The sequence below is a fragment of the Maylandia zebra genome, linkage group LG10, assembly GCF_041146795.1.
Source record: "Maylandia zebra isolate NMK-2024a linkage group LG10, Mzebra_GT3a, whole genome shotgun sequence".
NCBI lineage: Eukaryota > Metazoa > Chordata > Actinopteri > Cichliformes > Cichlidae > Maylandia > Maylandia zebra.
This window is the reverse complement of record NC_135176.1, coordinates 12,518,391-12,535,960: the sequence shown is the minus strand read 5'-3', so window position 1 is coordinate 12,535,960 and position 17,570 is coordinate 12,518,391. Positions and strand designations below refer to the sequence as shown.

The following is a 17,570-nucleotide window of genomic DNA, read 5'->3' as shown; positions in this document are numbered from 1 at the left end:
GAATCTATCAACAGAATGCGAACAGTTGCAATGACTTTACGTCAAAACTATGAATTATTTTGCGGAATTGTCAACCAAAGTTGAACCAGTGTCAGTCTGTACTTTAATTTAATACCCAGTGATACCTCTGGGTGATGTTGTGATGCATTAAAAGAAAAGAAAAAAGAAATATGAAAAGCAAAAACAACAACACTAATCAAACCCAGCCCATTGGTAAAAAGTTACCTGCTGGTGGTGACAGGGAGTGCATAATCACATCTGGAAGCTACTAAAAACATTACAATCCGTACATATTTTTGTTTTGACACAGATGTCATTCCTCACTCAATGGACTCAAGCATTCTTCTTTCAGCTGTTCCATCTGCCTCCATCTCACCCTATCCCTTACCATCAGGTCTAAATTCAGTATCCTTTACCCAGTATATTCACTCTCCCTCTTTTCCACATGTTCATAAAGGTAAACTACTATGCATTAATAATAGAGGCCCGCTGAGTAATAAGTAAAATAAAAATTCAAAGAGAACACCGTAACAGTTTAGCCAGTTTTAATAGTTTTAAAACACTTGGTTTGGAAAAGTACAAAAGTGATCCTGGACACCACAGTATGAAACCAGCCCAGTAATGTAGGGTGATAGGTGTGTTTGTTTAAAAAGCATCTTCTACAGACATGTTAATTTCAACTGGCCTTACCATACACATACTGTACTCACTAAAACAGATACAAGCAATAGTTTAAATACATTGGCTGACCCCGGTGATACATTTACAAGTGACTCTTAAAAAACTAATTAAAAGAGGGGCAGGGGAAGAAAAAGTCTGACCACAAAGCCACCCGGTATCTGGCAGTAAAATCATGCAGTATTACAATCGTTCCACTAAAGAGAAACAGCAAAGCACTACAGCTGTCACACAGTGAGTAACTGGGCAGCCAAGAGACGGCCTTTCTGAGTGCTCATTGGTTGGTTTTATGTTTATGAACCGTTAACCGAGAGATTTCTCTACTGTCGAGCAGCAGCTCAGTGGTCGCCTTTCCCACGTTTGCATACATTGTAAAGTTGCACATGGTCTCCGTTAAGGAGCATCTGTCTTCCACAATCGTGTCCATTTACAAAAATATAACTAATTACTATTGAAGAAAACCCCAAAATGTGGGATATTCTCTTAGTATGTTGTGAGGAAATACAAAAAAAAAGCTAAGAAATACAGTTGAATAAATAAAATGCATGACATCCATAAACATTAAGTGGCTGCATTGACAACGTTCTCCACATACTGTATGCACACCATGGTTTTTGTTTTGGCCCGGCAGTGTTGGATTAAAAAAAAAAAGAAAGAAAAAAAAAAAAAGGACTCCATCCTCCACCACATCCAAAGTCATATCCTATGATCCAGTGGAAAAGCCGCCAGAAAATATCTAAAATACATTGATTTATTTAATTAGAGAAAGAAGGATTCTTTGATTTAACATTTCACTTCCATGTACAACATGGTCTCTGGCTTTTTACCAATTTAGAAGTAGTTGATGTCGATGGCAATGAGGAAACACAGGAGAGAGACTTTCACAGTGTTACAAAAAATGAAGCCGCTCTGTGTTGTCACCCTGGCCGGCCTATTGTTAGGGTAACAATAGTGAACTTCCTGTCCGGTCAAACTTTTTTCCCTTGGAGAGCGCAGCCACTTGCTTCATCAACTCCCTGTTCTTAGCCTGTGGAAACAAAATACATAATGAGTTATAAATGTTGGCATATAGGGTTAAAAAAAAAATCCAATTAGTAACATGCACACTTTTACACTGTTACACTTAGAAAATAACTATAAAGACAATTTAAGACCGACACGTTTGATGATGATGACGGAAATGGATCAGCTGACACAGTGAACCATCCCTTTATTATCATAATACTAATCCATTATAACCTTTACATCATTGCAGAACATAATTCCCATGAATTGTTTCTCTGGTGTATCAAATGGCTACATTACCACACCTACTGGAAACAGCTGGGCAATTAAAACTGACACAGGTGAAGACTAATACTAATGAGGAGTAAGAATCTGAAACCCTCAGTGTCACACATGTATTCCTACCTGCTGTTGCTCCATAGCTTCTTTGTGTGATTTCTCCATTTGATTCATCTTCACTCTCATATTTGACTCCTGGTACTGAAAGTCTGCTTTGAGCTCTGTGAGCTACGAGAGAATTTGGTCATTAGAAATCAACCCCTCAAACAAAGCAAAGCAAAAGCAGAGGTCAGCTGAGGCAGATTAACCTACCTTTCGGTCCTTCTCAAGGATGGTCTGATCCCTCTGCTGCAGAAGTCTCTTCAGTGACATCACTTCCTCCTTCAGCTGGCTGATGAGAATGAAGTTGTCCGTTCCCCCTGAATCCATAGACTGGGTAATGGAACTACTGGAGGGAGAAGGAAATGAGCATGAAGCCAACAATGGGAACGGCATAAAGGAAAACATATGTAACCATAATATAGCACATAATGTGCTACATCTGTCGTACCTGTCCCCGTTGGATGGCTTCATCTCCAGTTTTGGTTTCTTCTTTGGAGTCTCCTTTTGGATTGAAGACGATTTATGGCTGCAGAGCAGATGAAAAAGGAAGTGTTCACTCTGGGAATAAAAACTCAATAAGAGCCTTAAATAAGAAGGCAGCTTTACCTCTGCTTCCACAGTCCCTGCTCCTGTTCAGGACTCAGGCTCCCACTCAGCCTGCAGCATATGACAGACACATAAAACATTTATGTGTTTTTTAAACTTGAAGGGCTGACTGAGCAGCCTGGGGACAAAACATGCGAGGAAAGAGGCGATACAACAGATGACATACTTGTGGTGAGAACTGCTGTGTCTGTGTTGGTGATGGTGATGATGATGGTGCGATCTGGAGTGGTGGTCTTTCTCATTCAGGGATGAAGAGTTGGAGGAACCAAAGCCCTTCCTCTGCTCCTTAGTCTTCTGCAGGACACGGCGGTAGGAAAGCGTACAGAGCCAGCACAGAAGTTTTCCATCCACCTGAAACAGGAGGTGATATTAGCTCATAAAACTTGCTACTAAACTGTACAGTAGACTGCAAGCAATTCAGACTCTTACCTTTCTCCTCCCCTCTTCCTTACGGTCAAAGGCGCATTGCTGTTTGCATTGTTCGCAGGTCTGTGGAGGTCCATATTTCTTCTCTGAGTTAGTACAACGCTGGCACTTTGTCCCGATAAAAGCTGCAATAATGTTACAGTACTGGCAAGGTTTGGGCTGCAAAGACAAACAAACGAAAAATAAATAAATAATAATAAAAAAGAAAATGCAAAAAGTGAAGCAGGACCTAGCAAATACAGCTAGTATTACAAAAAACCAGGAGAAATTTGCTACTCACCGTTCCAAACTGTTTGACGTTCTGGGCACATTTCTTGCAGATTGTATTTGTTTTACTGCAAAGAATAAAGACCGGTTTCAAGCCAAAACAAGCTTCAACGAAATTCATTGAGTTGGCGTGAATGAAAGCTGAACAAACATCACTGGGAGGTGAAACATCTCACCTTTCCTGCTGAAACTCAGATCTGCAGTATGTGCACTTCACTATTGGGTGAGCGATGCGACACTCCTGCAGTACAAAAACAAAGAAATATCATTTTGTGGCACACGACTGTCTGCTGGTGAATGGTGACAAACAAACAGCACTACTGCGGTCTATTACAGTGGAAACTGCATTGCAGGTGGTGCGTATTGTGCGCTGGCTACAACATCTGTGAAAACACCAATGTAAATTTTCTCTATACAAGCCCAGCATAATGTCACAGTAGGGTTTCCCATTGAGGGAAACAAAGGCATTATTAACAGAACAATCATGGTTTAACAGACTTTTTGTGACAATGTCTAGGTCTTAAAAAGATTAATTAAAAATAATCTTGAATGTATCAGTTAATCTAGTAGAGGTTTGGAGATCGATATGAACAGTGACTGTATTGACACCAAAGCCGGTATTGGTATGAGATTGATATAAGTGTTCCTTTAAGTTCAGTATGTAGTCTTCTGAATTGTGCTAAATACATTATTTTTTGGAAATGGAAAAAATATACCTCAAACATGCACAGTGAAAAATGTCTGAGCCTTTTTGTGTTGACTGTCATATCTATGTTACTCATATCATGTTGTTTAAATGTGCTATAGAAGTTGACCCAAAGTGCTTTACAGACAGGCACATTTATATCCCAGCTCTACAAAAGACCAAGTTTCAAAATCCATGAACAGCTGAAAGTTATGTTTTATTGTGTTAACTAATTATTGTGAACAGTAAAAACGGTGATTTAGTGTTCCTTAAAATTTGTTCAGAATTAGCCAAGTGAAGACTACTCATCTCATAAATCACGACACACTGCTCTCTCCTACATAAGCTACCTTTGCAGGTTAAAAGTAACGGTACTGGTATCGGCCATGCTGGCTCTATATTTGGTTGGTATCGCACGGCACTAATGCAAAGAAAAGCCATGGCCTATGGAAGAAAACATCTAAAGAAAAAATCAGCCAGGTTTGCTTCAAGGTTTTCTCCATTTAAATATTTTTTCCTTTGCCAATAAACGAACTCTGCTCCTCAGCTACAAACGAGAAAGACTACCAAACATGTAATCTACATTTTTTATTTTATTTACCGGGAACAAATATTCAACAGGTAAACATGTGGTATGGTTGTGTTGTTGCGCTTTAAATAAAGAGCACGATGTACAGAAGTGATCTAAACATGGTTACGTTAATACGGTTGCCTTCCAACTTGTTACATAATGTGAGCCTGTCTAACCTGCTACTTGTTGTAGCACCGTGACACCCCGGCGGCAAAAAAACAAAAAAAAAAACAAACAACAAACAAAAAACACCCGCACACTCCTTCACTCTTTCGTGTCGTGATTGTTTGATTATTCTTGTTTGCAAGCAGACTCTCTCTCTCTCTCTCTCTCTCACTCACACATACACTCCCAAACCTTGCACAGCTGTTGGCCCTGCGACAGCTCCTCGAAGGGGTACCGCTGGTTACACTTCGTACAGGCGTACAATGCCGTAGTTGCCATTCTCGCCCAACTAAAGCCAACGAGCTAGAAGCGGATAGCGGAGTCCAGCGGTAAAGCGATTAACAGCGCGGTTTCCTTTCCTTTCTAACCGCTCGCTAACTGACAACCAGGAGCACACACCGTGTTGGCATCCAGCGTTAGCTAGCTTGGCTATGTAGCGTACAGCAACACAGAAATAGCCTAGCTGGAGGAAGCAGGCGAAGAACAATAAACTCCAAATATCTGCGATCTTGCACTGCTCATACGTTTTCCAGCCAAGCTAACTTGTCAGCAGTCGTTAGTTATGCTGACACATAAGCAATCCATTAACAGCAATCTGGCGATTTGTATTAAGTTTCCGCTGTTCTCGCCAAGAAAGGTGTTTTTCCTTGTGTTTTCCTTCTCTCTTTTTGTATAAACGCCGTCGTCGTCATGTAACCGGAAGCGGCCGACGGCTCCCGAAGAAGAAAGGAAACCTATCGCGACACAACAGCCGCACGCGGGATTTAAGTTTGAAATCTGCAGAGCCAATCACGTGCCAGGATTCAGTTAACACGTTTTCGTCTTCTCACACGCTACACCCGGAGTGCAATGGAAATATAATTTTTAAACAAAGAATGGTATTTTTCAAAGAGTGATTCAATAATAATGTTATCTTATTCGATCCAATAGCCACTGTGTATGTTTAGCTATCAGGAACCTAAACAGTATCTGATACCTGTACTTCTAAACCGTTTTCCAGTCTTTCTATCCCAGACAGATGTCTCTATTCTGTTTAAAATAACTATTTCAGGTTTTTTGTATATATGCAAGTTGAACTACTGAAACTCAGTAGTTTGTATGGCCCCAAAAAAGGTTGCAATCATGCCCGACAACATCGGGGCATGCCGCTAATGAGACAATGGATAGGGTCTTGGGGGATCTCCTCACAGATCTGGATCAGGGCATCACTGAGCTCCTAGACAGTGTGAGGTGCAAACTGCTGTCAGTTTGCACCTCACACTGTCAGTAGTCTGATGGACTAAAACTTAAAATCCCAGAAGTGTGCTGTTTGATTTGTGTGGATTGGATTAGATGTGGACTGAATTTAGGTCAGGTGAGCATGAGGACCAGTCAATCATATTTATTCTGTCATTCTCCAGGAACTGCCTGCATACTTTTGCCACATTGAGGCTGGGCATTGTTGTGCACCAATAAGAACTGAGGACCCACTGCAGCAGTGTACGGCCTGAACCTGCATCCTGGTACCTAATGGTAGTCAGGATGCTGTTGCCTAGCCTGCAGAGGCCTGTGTATCTTTTCATGAATTATCCTCACAAGACCATCACTAATCCACCACCAAACTGGTCATACTAATTGATATTACAGGCAGCATAACATTCATAACGTCCATGCTGGAAGAGTTGCAAAATATAAAGCTAGTGAAAAAAAAGTCAATGCCCTCCACTTATAAAACCATTCCTGTTTGCAAACATAAATGGAAATACAGTATATCCAGTAGCAAGCTTGACTGATAGGGTTTCATTACATATTATTCTTTTCAGCTATGCTTTTACTGCATTGGCAGTGTATTTGGGATCATTGTCACGTTGAGAAATTAAGCTGTTGCCAAACGGATCCTTTCCAGTCACTGGATGTGATTCAGTCACAAACCAAAACAAAACCAATTTTAAAACGCTAATCTTAAACTCTATATCCTAAGTAAACAACTGAAAAAACACAAATATGCCAGAACTGTGGTCCCATTTCATTGTTTATTTATTTCTTATTACTGTTTTGTTAGTTTATCTCTTCCATGTTTTTTCCTCTCATAAATTTAATTACCCACTGTGCAGTTAGCAAAATCAGTGTTGTGGGTACTGACTTTTACCTTCTGTATGTTCAAAATGTTACAGTGCTTAGTCAACATAACAAGTTGATTAACCCCCCCCAAAACAAACAAACAAACAAACAAACAAACAAACAAAAACAAATAAAACCCAACAGATTGTATATAAAGACGTTCATGATTTGTCATTTTTGTATAGAAAGTGTAAAGTTTATACACCATGGTCTTTACTGGTTTGATCCACCTGTTGCAACCATAATGGGACTTGTGTCTTCTCCCAAATATGAACCAGGAATCTTTTGCTTGTTAAACATGTAAACCACAACACTATGGACTCACCCGTGTAACAGTTGAGTACTACACGCGAAACCATCCCTATGAATTTTATACCTGCAAATTCTCAGTTTTAAAAAAGTGTCGCTCCACGAGTGCTCCGATTGTCTTACATTTGCAAGGTCTTCTATGAGTGAAGTGAGGTTCTTGATATTGTGTACTGGAATAGCTAACCAATAAGTAAAAAAATACATAAATTGAGATAGAGGAAATACCTTCAGTTGTAGTCTTTCTTGATGAAATTGTTCAATGCAAACAAAATTAGGAGACTTCTGGTTCACAAATAGCTGTTTGTATTGTAATTAATTACAAGCCTCAAGCTACAAGCTTCTTGTATAGTATACACATGCATACATATGCACAATGCCTTTTTTTTTTTTAAAAACCCAAAAAAGGCCAAAAGTTGACTACACAGCATCAGCACTTTTATTAAACTTTTTAACACATTGGCAGTTAAGAGTACAGTTGGATGTTCCTGATGCCTGCAGTATATCAATTTCCAAATTCAAGTGTTGATCTAATGAAGTGCATACAGGACTGCAGCCTCTTTGCAACCACATTGAATGGTGTCACTTAGACAGCTGTGCATTTTAAAAGGATTGCAACGATCAAGATCAGTGGCAGACATGATTTACATACAAATATAGCTGCATGAATTCAATGTAAAAGTCACATGAAGAATCTATTACTGGGTGACGGATGTCTTAACGCTACTATATAAAGATAAAACAGAGAATAAATGAATGTTTTCAGATTGTAATTTGGTATTAGGTTACCCCACAGTCACACTGTAAATTCCAGACTTTTATCCTTCTTAATTTACAGTAAAAGGCACTCTTTGTCCTATTTTTATGGAAAGATCAGAAATAGGGCTAGTGTTATTAGAGTTGGCTAATATCTGAAACACGAAACCACAAAACCCAAGAAATTGACTGGAGGATGCTGCTGTTGTTAGCAACATGCTAATGTGACAAACCATACTGAATCCTTGAGTTGCAGCTTTATTGCAATTATTTGAATACGCAGCAAAAAGGCTACAGGCTGAAACCATCACATTGTTCTTTTGTCATTTTCCCAGTCATTCAGGACAAGGCACGGGTACTTATTCAAATTTGCAAAACGACATAAAAAGCCCATTATTTGTGTAGTTACACATTCTTCTGCCAAAAAGATTGGCTGATAATAGCTTTAAAAAGCCTCTGCGAGAATTGTTCCCATAGGACTCCTGGGACAAATGAGCTATTGCATAATCTTTGCAGCTTATTAATATTGCATGGGGACGCAGCTAATCAATTCACGACACAAGACAGAAGGTGTCTGCGAGTTATAAATACACATCTGGAACGAAAGATAATAAATAATGTTAAATAGTTGGAAAAAGGAAACTTACAAAAGATAAACCACTTGGTGAGAGAAATGTCACGCATGACAAAAAAACGTTTGGTCTCAACAATCTAAAAAGATTTGTAAAGCTAACCCTAACTGCTTTTTAATGCACTTTATAACTACTTTTTTTTTTAATATCAGAAGAAGCTAACATCACAGCCCTTAAGCTACATTTCATTTTAATATTTATCAACTCAACAATTTGTTTTAGTCCGTGTTTCCTTGTGCTAAAAATCACTTCTGCAGCACTGCATAGCCTCACGGTTCCTTCAGTTATAGTGCTTTCAAATCAATAGCAAGAAATGAGGCAAGTGTTCCTATAAAGTATATAAGGCATAAACATTTAGTGTACTTAAAACAAAACACTGATTGTAGGTAGGTCGATATGCTAAACAGTCCTTGCTATTCTGGGTACGTATCCTCTCAACCTCAGAGGAGGAATACATATGGCTGTAGGCAGGTGGTCTGAGACAGACACTTCTGTTGCAAGCAGGCTCTACATGACCTGTGAGAGATGCAAATACAGTAACAAATACTACTTATTCTGACTTTTGGTGGTAGTGTATCAAAGCGGCTTATTACTGCTGTATGACACCTTCTCACAAGTGCGGTTCAGCTTCTGTGACCGTCAACCGAGGGTTGAGTAGCGTCAAACAAAGGTCTGCACTGGAGTGATGGAGCGTGTGGGCGAGCCTGGCCGCTCAGAGGCGGAGGAAGCTGAGCGATTGGCCACCTCTCGCTGTAATTCGTCTACCCTTTTCTGCAGCTCGGCGCGCTTTGCTAATAGCTCCTTGTAGCGCTGATGAATTGGTTCCTGGTAAAAGGGAGGGAGAAAAAAAAGAAAGTTAATTGAGTAAAATTAAGTGCACGAGTGCCAACCTCTGCCCTATTCTCTCAACTTTTTCTCTGCATGCGTTCCCAGTTCCAGGTGGACAGGGCAGGGACTCTTCATCTGGGATTACCTAGACCTAGACTGTGAATTTCCTCACGATAAAGCTGTAGCTGGTACTTCATTCTTTCTTTTTCTTGCCCATCTACCTGCCTGCTACCATGCCACACATCACCTTAGTTTCCTCCCAGATGGCAAAGTTTTTTCAGTTACGGAAGACATCCCACCTTCAGATCCTGGACGAGTCCCTAGTTTGTCAAAAACTGGTTCATAAGCCGATGACGAAGTGTGAACACACTGCACTGGGTGCTTTGTGCAACAATGTTAAGAACATCACACAGTCACATCCATTTATGCTCGCCGTTACAGTGCAGGTAGCTTCTGCAGTATTCTCCTGAACAGCAGGTGTCACCACTCAGACAATACTGCCACATAAACGCTGATATTAGAGAAGTCAAAGTTTCCCAGAGTCTTATCTTTTCAAACTGCTGTAACATCCCCCTCTGTGAATCTGAGCTTCAGTAGTGATGTGTCAGTAAAACAGCACAACACACCACATTATAGAAACTGAGAGGTGCACAACTGGCAGAAATGGCCAGCGTCAGTGGATGTGACATCAACTTTAGCCTCAGTGCCATTTGTGAGCCACTGCAATGGTGGGTATCAAACGGCCTTTGTGCAGACTTGTATAACTGTAATGCAAAACTAATGAGCTGTCAAAATCACTAAGATCACTCATGTAGGGTGGAGATGAATCTGAAGGTATGTTTGGTGCTGTCAGTACAAAAACAACATAATGACACTGAAGAGAAACTAAGGTGATGCGTGGTGGCCAGTAGGTAGGTGAATGAGAAGCAGAATGGAGTGGCAGCCACACCTTCATAGTCTGGATAGCGCCCAGGTGTTCCCAGTTGGCAAGTAGGGGAATGTACTGTGAGTATAGGGCAGCGATCATCACACAAGTGAAGTCCAAACAACAGCAAGTCTTCCTGACGTACCTGAGGTCTCATGCGTGGGTTCCAGCGAATGTAGTAGCCAACCCAAAGCTCCAGGTGGCGTAAGCTGACTGCTGGGAACAGTACATGGTTAGAGTAGTTCACATACAAAGGATTGGTGAAGTCCTCCAGCTGGCTGTTAATATATGACCACAATGAGACTGTCCTCTTGGGAATCTCCTGTAACAAAAAAGGAATGTGATTACACAAACCATACAAGTGAAAAACTAATTCATTCTTGTGCCATCTCTGATTCGTATTATGCTAGTTATTAAGCTGTATTATCCCAAGTAAAACGATAATGAGAGGGGGGAAAAAAAATCATAAAATACCGAGAAACCAAATGAGCTTACTTCTTTTAACCTCTGCTGTTCACTGTTGCACAAGAATGTCCCAAAAAGGCAGCTGTACAGGTGATCCAGGATGGTCACCAGGAAGTAATCATTAAACTCAAAGGCGGCAGGAAACTTGAATTTAAAAAAACAAAACAAAAAACAGCTTGATTGCAATCCTTGAAAGAACCTTTTCCTAAACATTTCAGAACCTTAACTCAATATGTGTCACTTACCTGACGAGTTAACTGCCAGACACAATCAATAAACTGAATGAAAACAGGTGAGCGATCTGCATCCGTGTGGTTCTTATCTCCGTGACCAATGCGCTGCCAGAAACAGGAGCATAAGGAATCAGTGATGAAACTAGACTTCCAGCTGGACCGAAGTGGAAAAATAATCTGTTTACCAGTTGGAAGCGATGACCAAAGCTCAGCCACTCTTTCTCAAGCAGCACTTCAAAGCCGCGAATGGTGCGGTAGTAACCATCCAACATGAGCATAGACAAGGAGGTGAGCTGAGCCGTGCGGTCCCAGCCGTCGCTGCAGTGCACCACAACCGACGTTTTCCCTGACTCCACTTTGTCTGCGATCCTCAGCGCTCCAGCCAGGATCAGCTACAAACACAGGACCAGAAACACACAAACCATTATCACTGCAATATTTTTACAATGTCCTTTCCCAACCGATGGGTCACTATGCTCACCTTGATGTGCTCAAGCCAATGAGTGGACTCCAGATTGGAGAGCCAGTGGGAGTCCTCGATATTGGGGTAGACAACTTCCTTCAGCTTGCGGAGCGACTCCCTCATCACGTGGATATTGTGAATATCCAAGAAAACCAGCTCAGCGTTTTGATAGGCATCCTCGCTTTCATATCCACCCCCTTTCATCTGTGGGAAAGTAGAGGATGCAGTGGTTACTAAGATCCACGGGGCACAGAACAGAAAAACAGATCCAGTTAAATTATTGCCAACGAGACAGTCCTGAATCAGTAGTAGTAGAAGCTACATTAAGCAGCAAGGTCACCACAGCAGGTAGAGTTTTTAATGCCGGATGCCTTTCCTGACGTGGTCCTAAAGGGGATTTGTGTCTCTAGCTGGAAACAAACCAGGGACCTTTTTGCTTGCCAAGTGAATGCGTTAACCACTACACCACTGTAGGCACGACACAATAGAAACTAGTGATCTTCTAGCTAAAGAGCTCAGATTTTACCTTACTGCTCAAATATAGTACTGATTGCATGCTTTATTTACTTTAATCTGCAAAGACAACGCATAGCTAATACACTGTACCAGCTAAAAACTCAAAACTGTGCTTGATGATGCACAGCAAATAATAAAAGATAAGAATCTAAATCTGGCTACGGCTCCATACGAGCCTCTTCATTTTGGACTTTCGTGTTTATTTTTAGAATCTATTGGGAGATCTTTCATCCACGCTTTGAAACAAGCCTTGAATCAAACTTTGTTTCAGCTCTCTTTCCCCTTCCAATAATGCACACACGATCACCGTTAAGGATAGCTACTCTCTTTGACATCATGAACAACCACGAGTAGAAAAAGACTGTCTGAAATGGACCATTGAGAAAAGTCTGAAGCCTGACCTTTTGGCTCACTGGGATTACTATTATTGTCATTGTTATTATTTGAAGCTTTGGCCATGTTTAACATATGTATCAATCACTGTAACACAATGTAAAGTGGGTCCCATTAAATAAATATAATTTAGAAAATGGACCTTGTTGGCAGCAGCGTTGACGCTGGGTCTGGCATCAAAAATGAAGAGTTTATGTGACTGAGCATTAGCATCCATGATCGCCTGCAGGTATTTCTCATCCTCTTTGCTGCGCTTCCCGTTCACCCCAACCATCGGCTGACTGCAGCGTGTCACTGTTGCCTGGCTCTCTGGATGGATCCATGACAACACCTTTAAATAATGTGTAGCAGAATATCAGCACAGACTGTCCTGCAAGCCGGGCACACACAGACAATTATAGTACCGCTGAAAAATACGGTTGCTCACCGGTATCCTTCCCTTTGCTCGGAAGGCAGCGACTCTTTTCAGCTCCTCGTCTGGTATGTTAACAGGCACTGCCAGTGTTGATGGGTACGTGTCGCACAGCTCATAGTGATCGTTTACTTTAGTTATCCTCCAGCTTTCATTGGGTATACCCTTGACAAAAAAAGAAAAGACATAAGTAACCGGTTTTATGAGTGCACTTTAACATTTAACAAAGCATTCTGCATAACTTAAGTACCTGTCTTTTATACTCTGAGAGAGCATCATACACCTTCCATCCATTTTCAGGAAACACCTGCCCATATTCAAAGGCAAAGATTTGCTGTGGAGAGTGGGGGAGACATTTTTCAGTTGGTTGTACACGAAAAACAGTTTGTGCACTTTGTAAAAGACCTGTGAAAGTTAGACCTGTGAAAAACTAAGTACACTCCACAATTCAGTATCTTATGTAACCATCTTTAAGAGCAACAATTTGAAGTAATCATTTTCTGTATGACGTTATGATGGTGGAGGAATTTTAGCCCACTCTTGAACACGTTGCTTGAGGTCATTGAGGTTTGCAGGTATTTGTTTAGGCACAGCATTTCAAATGGTTTGAGGTCTGGACTGGCCATTATGTTTTACATTTGAAACTGTGCTTGGGATCATTATCTTATTAAATGACCCAATTAGGGCCAAGCTTTAACTGTTGAACAGATGGCTTCACATTTGACTCTAAAATACTTTAGTTCTCTGGCTCTCCTCCACAGCGTGTCTTTGTCCTGTCTTCCTCCCCTAACCCCTAACTGGTCACGAGTGATGGCCGCCCCTCCCTGAGCCTGGTTCTGCTGGAGCTTCCTTCCTGTTAAATGGGAGTTTTTCCTTCCAAATGTTGCCAAAGTGCTTGCTCATAAGGGGTCGTCTGATTTTTGGAGTTTTGCCTGTATTATTGGAGGGTCTTTACCTTATAATACAAAGTGCCACGAGGCAACTGTTGCTGTGATTTGGTTCTATATAAATCTAACTGAATTAAAATTGAACTTAGTTTTCAGAGGACTACGAATATGTGTTTCCCAGTACTGTATGTGCAGGACTATAAAGTCAGCAACAGCATTGCTGGGCAGTACTTACCAGCCCATTGGAAACAGGAAAAGCGAATTTCATCAGCACTTCAAAAATGGACTTCCTGAGGGTGTCCTCCATCTGTTTGTGTGCAAATCGTAGATTACGAACATCCTGTATAAATGCAGAGCAACAAATCATGGAAAAACTCAAGGGCTAGCAGCTGTATGCAAGTATCATTTCATCACAGCCAAGCGTTATTACCAAGAAAGGTAACGTAGAAGTAGACCTTTGTAAAACTTCACTATTTCTTAATGGGCTATCTCTGGCAGAGACAGAGATAGCCCAGCTCTGTCTCTGCTTCTCAGTTGAATAACTGTAAACTACTTGGCTATTTTGCAACTTAGCGATTCTGTTTTTTGTTTTGTGCATTTTATGTTCAATATAGGTATTTGTTGTGCCTGAAAATGAACAAATAAATGAAATGAAATGAATGAAAGCAGTAATTCTTTACAACTTTCACAAGCTTACTCACTTTGCACACCAGCCCATAGGACACATCGCGACTCGAAGCGTTTCCAATCCTTTCCACGCGACTCACCACCCCAAGTGGCAAGTCCAACATAAATGTTGAGTCCTGGAAATCAGCCAGACATTAACAAAAAACATAAATCTTCAAAATACAAATTAAAAATAATCAATAACATACCCTGTCCATAGATTTAAAGAATAGCCTGTAGTTGGTGACAGTCACAGTTCCCCTCAGTGCTCCAGTGAAGGGACAGAAGTAGGTGACATCTTGGGCTATGAATAAAAATAAGAGGATAAAGGTGATGATGCATTTTTGCTGTTTTGATGGGCTGTGATTGCAGATGAAAGGAAACCTACCCATGTCTTGCACGGTTTCATTTGGAAGCAACTGCAGTTCTTCTTTGTCTGAATCTCTGATGGCCTGCTGGAAACATATCATCTTTAGTTCTGAGTGGTCTCTTGACTGGAAATGTTACTCAAACATATAGGATAGGATGGGTAAAATTAAATGTGTAAAATCATCTACCTTGGCAGATATTTTGGGCTTGACCTGCAAAAAGAAGAGGAGAGCCACGCTTCAGTTTTTAAATTAAAAAAAAATGTTTTAATAGAAAAATAATAGCGGTGAAGCATATGCAGGTCACTAACCCTGAGCTCTGGGGAAAACTCTGCAGAGGTGGACACAGAATCCGAGGACATAGCAGATGGTGGTTTGGCCTGGGCAGAGCGGTCAGAGCGAGAGGTGGAAGTGCTGGTGGAAAGTGACATCACACAAGTGAGAACCATTTATTAGGTGCAGTCTTTTCTTTTTTGGGGGGAGTTTTTTTTTTACATATCTATACGTATTCGTATATGTAATGACAGAAGACTCAATGACTTAAAAAAACAGAGACATCTGTTGAGATTGGCCCTTTTTTTTTCTCAGACTGAGACAAAAATTTGTTAAATGTATATTTTTCATTTTCCAGATCCCCTCTGATGGATCTGGGCATGCACAATGCCCTCAAGGAGTCGTATAACTGAGGTTAAGTTTAAAATTATACAGGATACGAACACTAAAATGCAAAAATGTAAGATTTTAAAACAGATTACAATTCCGGCAGCATGCTCATCACCCGGTGACATCAGGGCGAGGGGTTAGTGTCTTGTGTCGGACTACTGATTTCACCATGTGCACACGTACCTGACCTTGCAATACTACTCACATGGAATGAGCTACTAATCCCTTTCTCATTTCTCTTAATAGTTTTTCTATATTCATTTGTATGCGCAAAAAATATTACCTTGGAACAGCTGCATTTTTAAGTACCTCTGAGCATATCTTAAACTTAACCTGAATTATCAGACTCCTACTTTATATGCATGCCTATAAAGTAATTGTCAGAAATGAAAAATATACATATACTTGACTAAACTAAATTATGTTCTCCGTTATAATTAGAATATCATCTGGAAATTTTGATCTGTATTAGACCATCTAATGGTGTTTTTGTGATGGAGCGTGTCATGTTTGCTCAATCCAACATGAAAGCTGAATGAGATTTGCATTTTCATTTTTCAACTAAGAAGTTTATGTCAAAAAGCTATTCTACATGTTTTATTTTGCAGTACTATAAAATACAACTATATCGCAAAAGAAAGTGAAACTAGTTGTTTTTGTAATGAGATTTTTATTTACTGTATTTTAATTAACCCATATTGAGAGGGATTTTTTGTGTTTTGATTTGTTTTTTTTTAATTGCAGATCCCGATTCAATTTTATGGCAAAAGGAGCCAGTGAAAACTTCAGGCTTTTATTTATGTCGACGGAACTTCTTTTCTAATCCATCTTCAAAAATATCTGATATACGAAACTAAAACGCTACAGCAATTATTAGATATGTGCAAACCACAACATTTTGAGGCAAATCAGACGTGGCTGTGAAGAAAATGTTCTAAAAATATTTCATGATTTGAGAAAGTGTTTTTAACTTGTCTGGCCCACACGAGCGCAAACTGGGCTCTATGTTGTCCATGGACTGAAATAAGTTTGACACTGTTTGGGCAAACACTCTACTACATCGAGGCTCTGTTAGCTTCCGTTTGACATTTCTATCACATCACAGCCTGAGTGATTACTGGAGCGGATCGATAAAACTGCGTTGTCCTAATTTACAGTTTAAGCTGCGTTGGTCTCGTAGCGCTCGTAGGACACCGTCACTGGTGGATAACATTAGTCACAGCGGAAAAGCTTACAAGAAGTGTACTGAAGTTAGACACGCTTAACTTTAGCTATAAAGCCTTAATAACTAACCCATGCCGATAGTGTCAAAACTTTTGGTTAGCTTAAAAGGCGGTGTCTGGCGGTGAGTTTAGCTACCTGGACAATGAATCTACACTCGGCTGTCGGGAAGAGGAGCGCTTCGAGCCCAAGCTGTCGACACTCCCGCTCTTCTCCATGTTCTCCTTCTTCAAGTGTTTGGATAACCGGTATTGCGAGTCAAGACTTTACCGCTAAAGAGCCACTGAACGCTTTTAAATCCCTCCTCCGAGTGAAGCAAATCCCCACAAACAAAAGGAAGCTGCCATCTTTTCCCAGAAGCCTCCCAATCCCCGTCACAGGCAGGATCGTTGGAGGGCGCGCCCTCTGCTGTCTCTCTGTGGAACTACAACTGATCGCGTGCAACGCGTTTCTCTCGTGCCAAACCTCTGGCTACGCAGTAGAAAGTGGATGACAGGATAATGCTTATTTTTAATGAAGACGTACACATTGTCTAATTATCCACCCAACGTCCACGTGGGTAATGTCACTGCCTTGGGTCCATAATAATGAATGCTGGAATAATGAAATGGCTAAAGTGCAGTAAAATTAACTTTAGTACTGACAGTAACTTAAATCGTGTTTACATTCGTGTCTATGAAAGACTTAATGCAAGAACAATAGAAATAGTCACTTTTGTTTGACTTTACTGCTACTTTCTATTGAATGAGATGAAGCTGATAATTTCAAATGCAAAATGGATTTTAGACAAGAAGTCTACTGTATGCAGCTAGGTTTAATAAGAAGGGAGAAGCTGTATCTGCATGGAAATACACCAAAATTAAATGTGCTCAAATTGTTCAACAATTCTGCATAATTACAGACAATTCATTAAATGAGTAATAAACTGGGAATATTCTAATCTTGATGAAGT

At 40.5% G+C, this 17,570-nt stretch overlaps 2 protein-coding genes across 4 annotated transcripts; both read right to left on the bottom strand.

Annotated features, from left to right (window-relative positions):
• Positions 1-528: 528 nt before the first annotated feature.
• fam76b (family with sequence similarity 76 member B) lies at positions 529-5,512 on the bottom strand. 2 transcript variants are annotated; one of them, XM_023155323.3, is made up of 10 exons: positions 4,977-5,512; positions 3,540-3,604; positions 3,377-3,431; positions 3,100-3,255; positions 2,837-3,021; positions 2,671-2,721; positions 2,513-2,590; positions 2,275-2,407; positions 2,089-2,190; positions 529-1,705 (listed from the first exon to the last, which is right to left on the bottom strand). In XM_023155323.3, the coding sequence occupies exons 1-10, from the start codon at positions 5,061-5,063 to the stop codon at positions 1,616-1,618; spliced, it is 1,002 nt and encodes a 333-aa protein (XP_023011091.1). In that variant the 5' UTR covers positions 5,064-5,512; the 3' UTR covers positions 529-1,615. The 2 variants fall into 2 exon arrangements, with proteins under 2 accessions (XP_023011091.1, XP_004573426.1); XM_004573369.3 differs by having other exon boundaries at positions 2,275-2,410; positions 4,977-5,510.
• A 1,967-nt stretch (positions 5,513-7,479) lies between these two features.
• mtmr2 (myotubularin related protein 2) lies at positions 7,480-17,072 on the bottom strand. 2 transcript variants are annotated; one of them, XM_023155320.2, is made up of 16 exons: positions 16,757-17,072; positions 15,046-15,148; positions 14,924-14,947; positions 14,755-14,821; positions 14,576-14,670; positions 14,402-14,503; positions 13,936-14,040; positions 13,064-13,147; positions 12,829-12,978; positions 12,544-12,732; positions 11,511-11,696; positions 11,215-11,421; positions 11,042-11,134; positions 10,827-10,940; positions 10,477-10,653; positions 7,480-9,403 (listed from the first exon to the last, which is right to left on the bottom strand). In XM_023155320.2, the coding sequence occupies exons 1-16, from the start codon at positions 16,834-16,836 to the stop codon at positions 9,239-9,241; spliced, it is 1,941 nt and encodes a 646-aa protein (XP_023011088.1). In that variant the 5' UTR covers positions 16,837-17,072; the 3' UTR covers positions 7,480-9,238. The 2 variants fall into 2 exon arrangements, with proteins under 2 accessions (XP_023011088.1, XP_004573425.1); XM_004573368.4 differs by having other exon boundaries at positions 14,755-14,818.
• Positions 17,073-17,570: the final 498 nt, after the last annotated feature.

Bases quoted from the DNA above. Each gene is read 5' to 3' on its own strand.
- fam76b (XM_004573369.3), bottom strand. From the start codon at position 5,063: ATGGCAACTACGGCATTGTACGCCTGTACGAAGTGTAACCAGCGGTAC. The intron at 3,432-3,539 runs GTGAGATGTTTC...TATTCTTTGCAG, and splicing joins TCTGAGTTTCAGCAGGAAAG to TAAAACAAATACAATCTGCA. The intron at 1,706-2,088 runs GTAGGAATACAT...TTGTTTCCACAG, and splicing joins AAGCTATGGAGCAACAGCAG to GCTAAGAACAGGGAGTTGAT.
- mtmr2 (XM_023155320.2), bottom strand. From the start codon at position 16,836: ATGGAGAAGAGCGGGAGTGTCGACAGCTTGGGCTCGAAGCGCTCCTCT. The intron at 12,979-13,063 runs GTACTTAAGTTA...TTTTTTGTCAAG, and splicing joins TCTCAGAGTATAAAAGACAG to GGTATACCCAATGAAAGCTG. The intron at 9,404-10,476 runs GTACGTCAGGAA...CCCTTTTACCAG, and splicing joins ACCCACGCATGAGACCTCAG to GAACCAATTCATCAGCGCTA.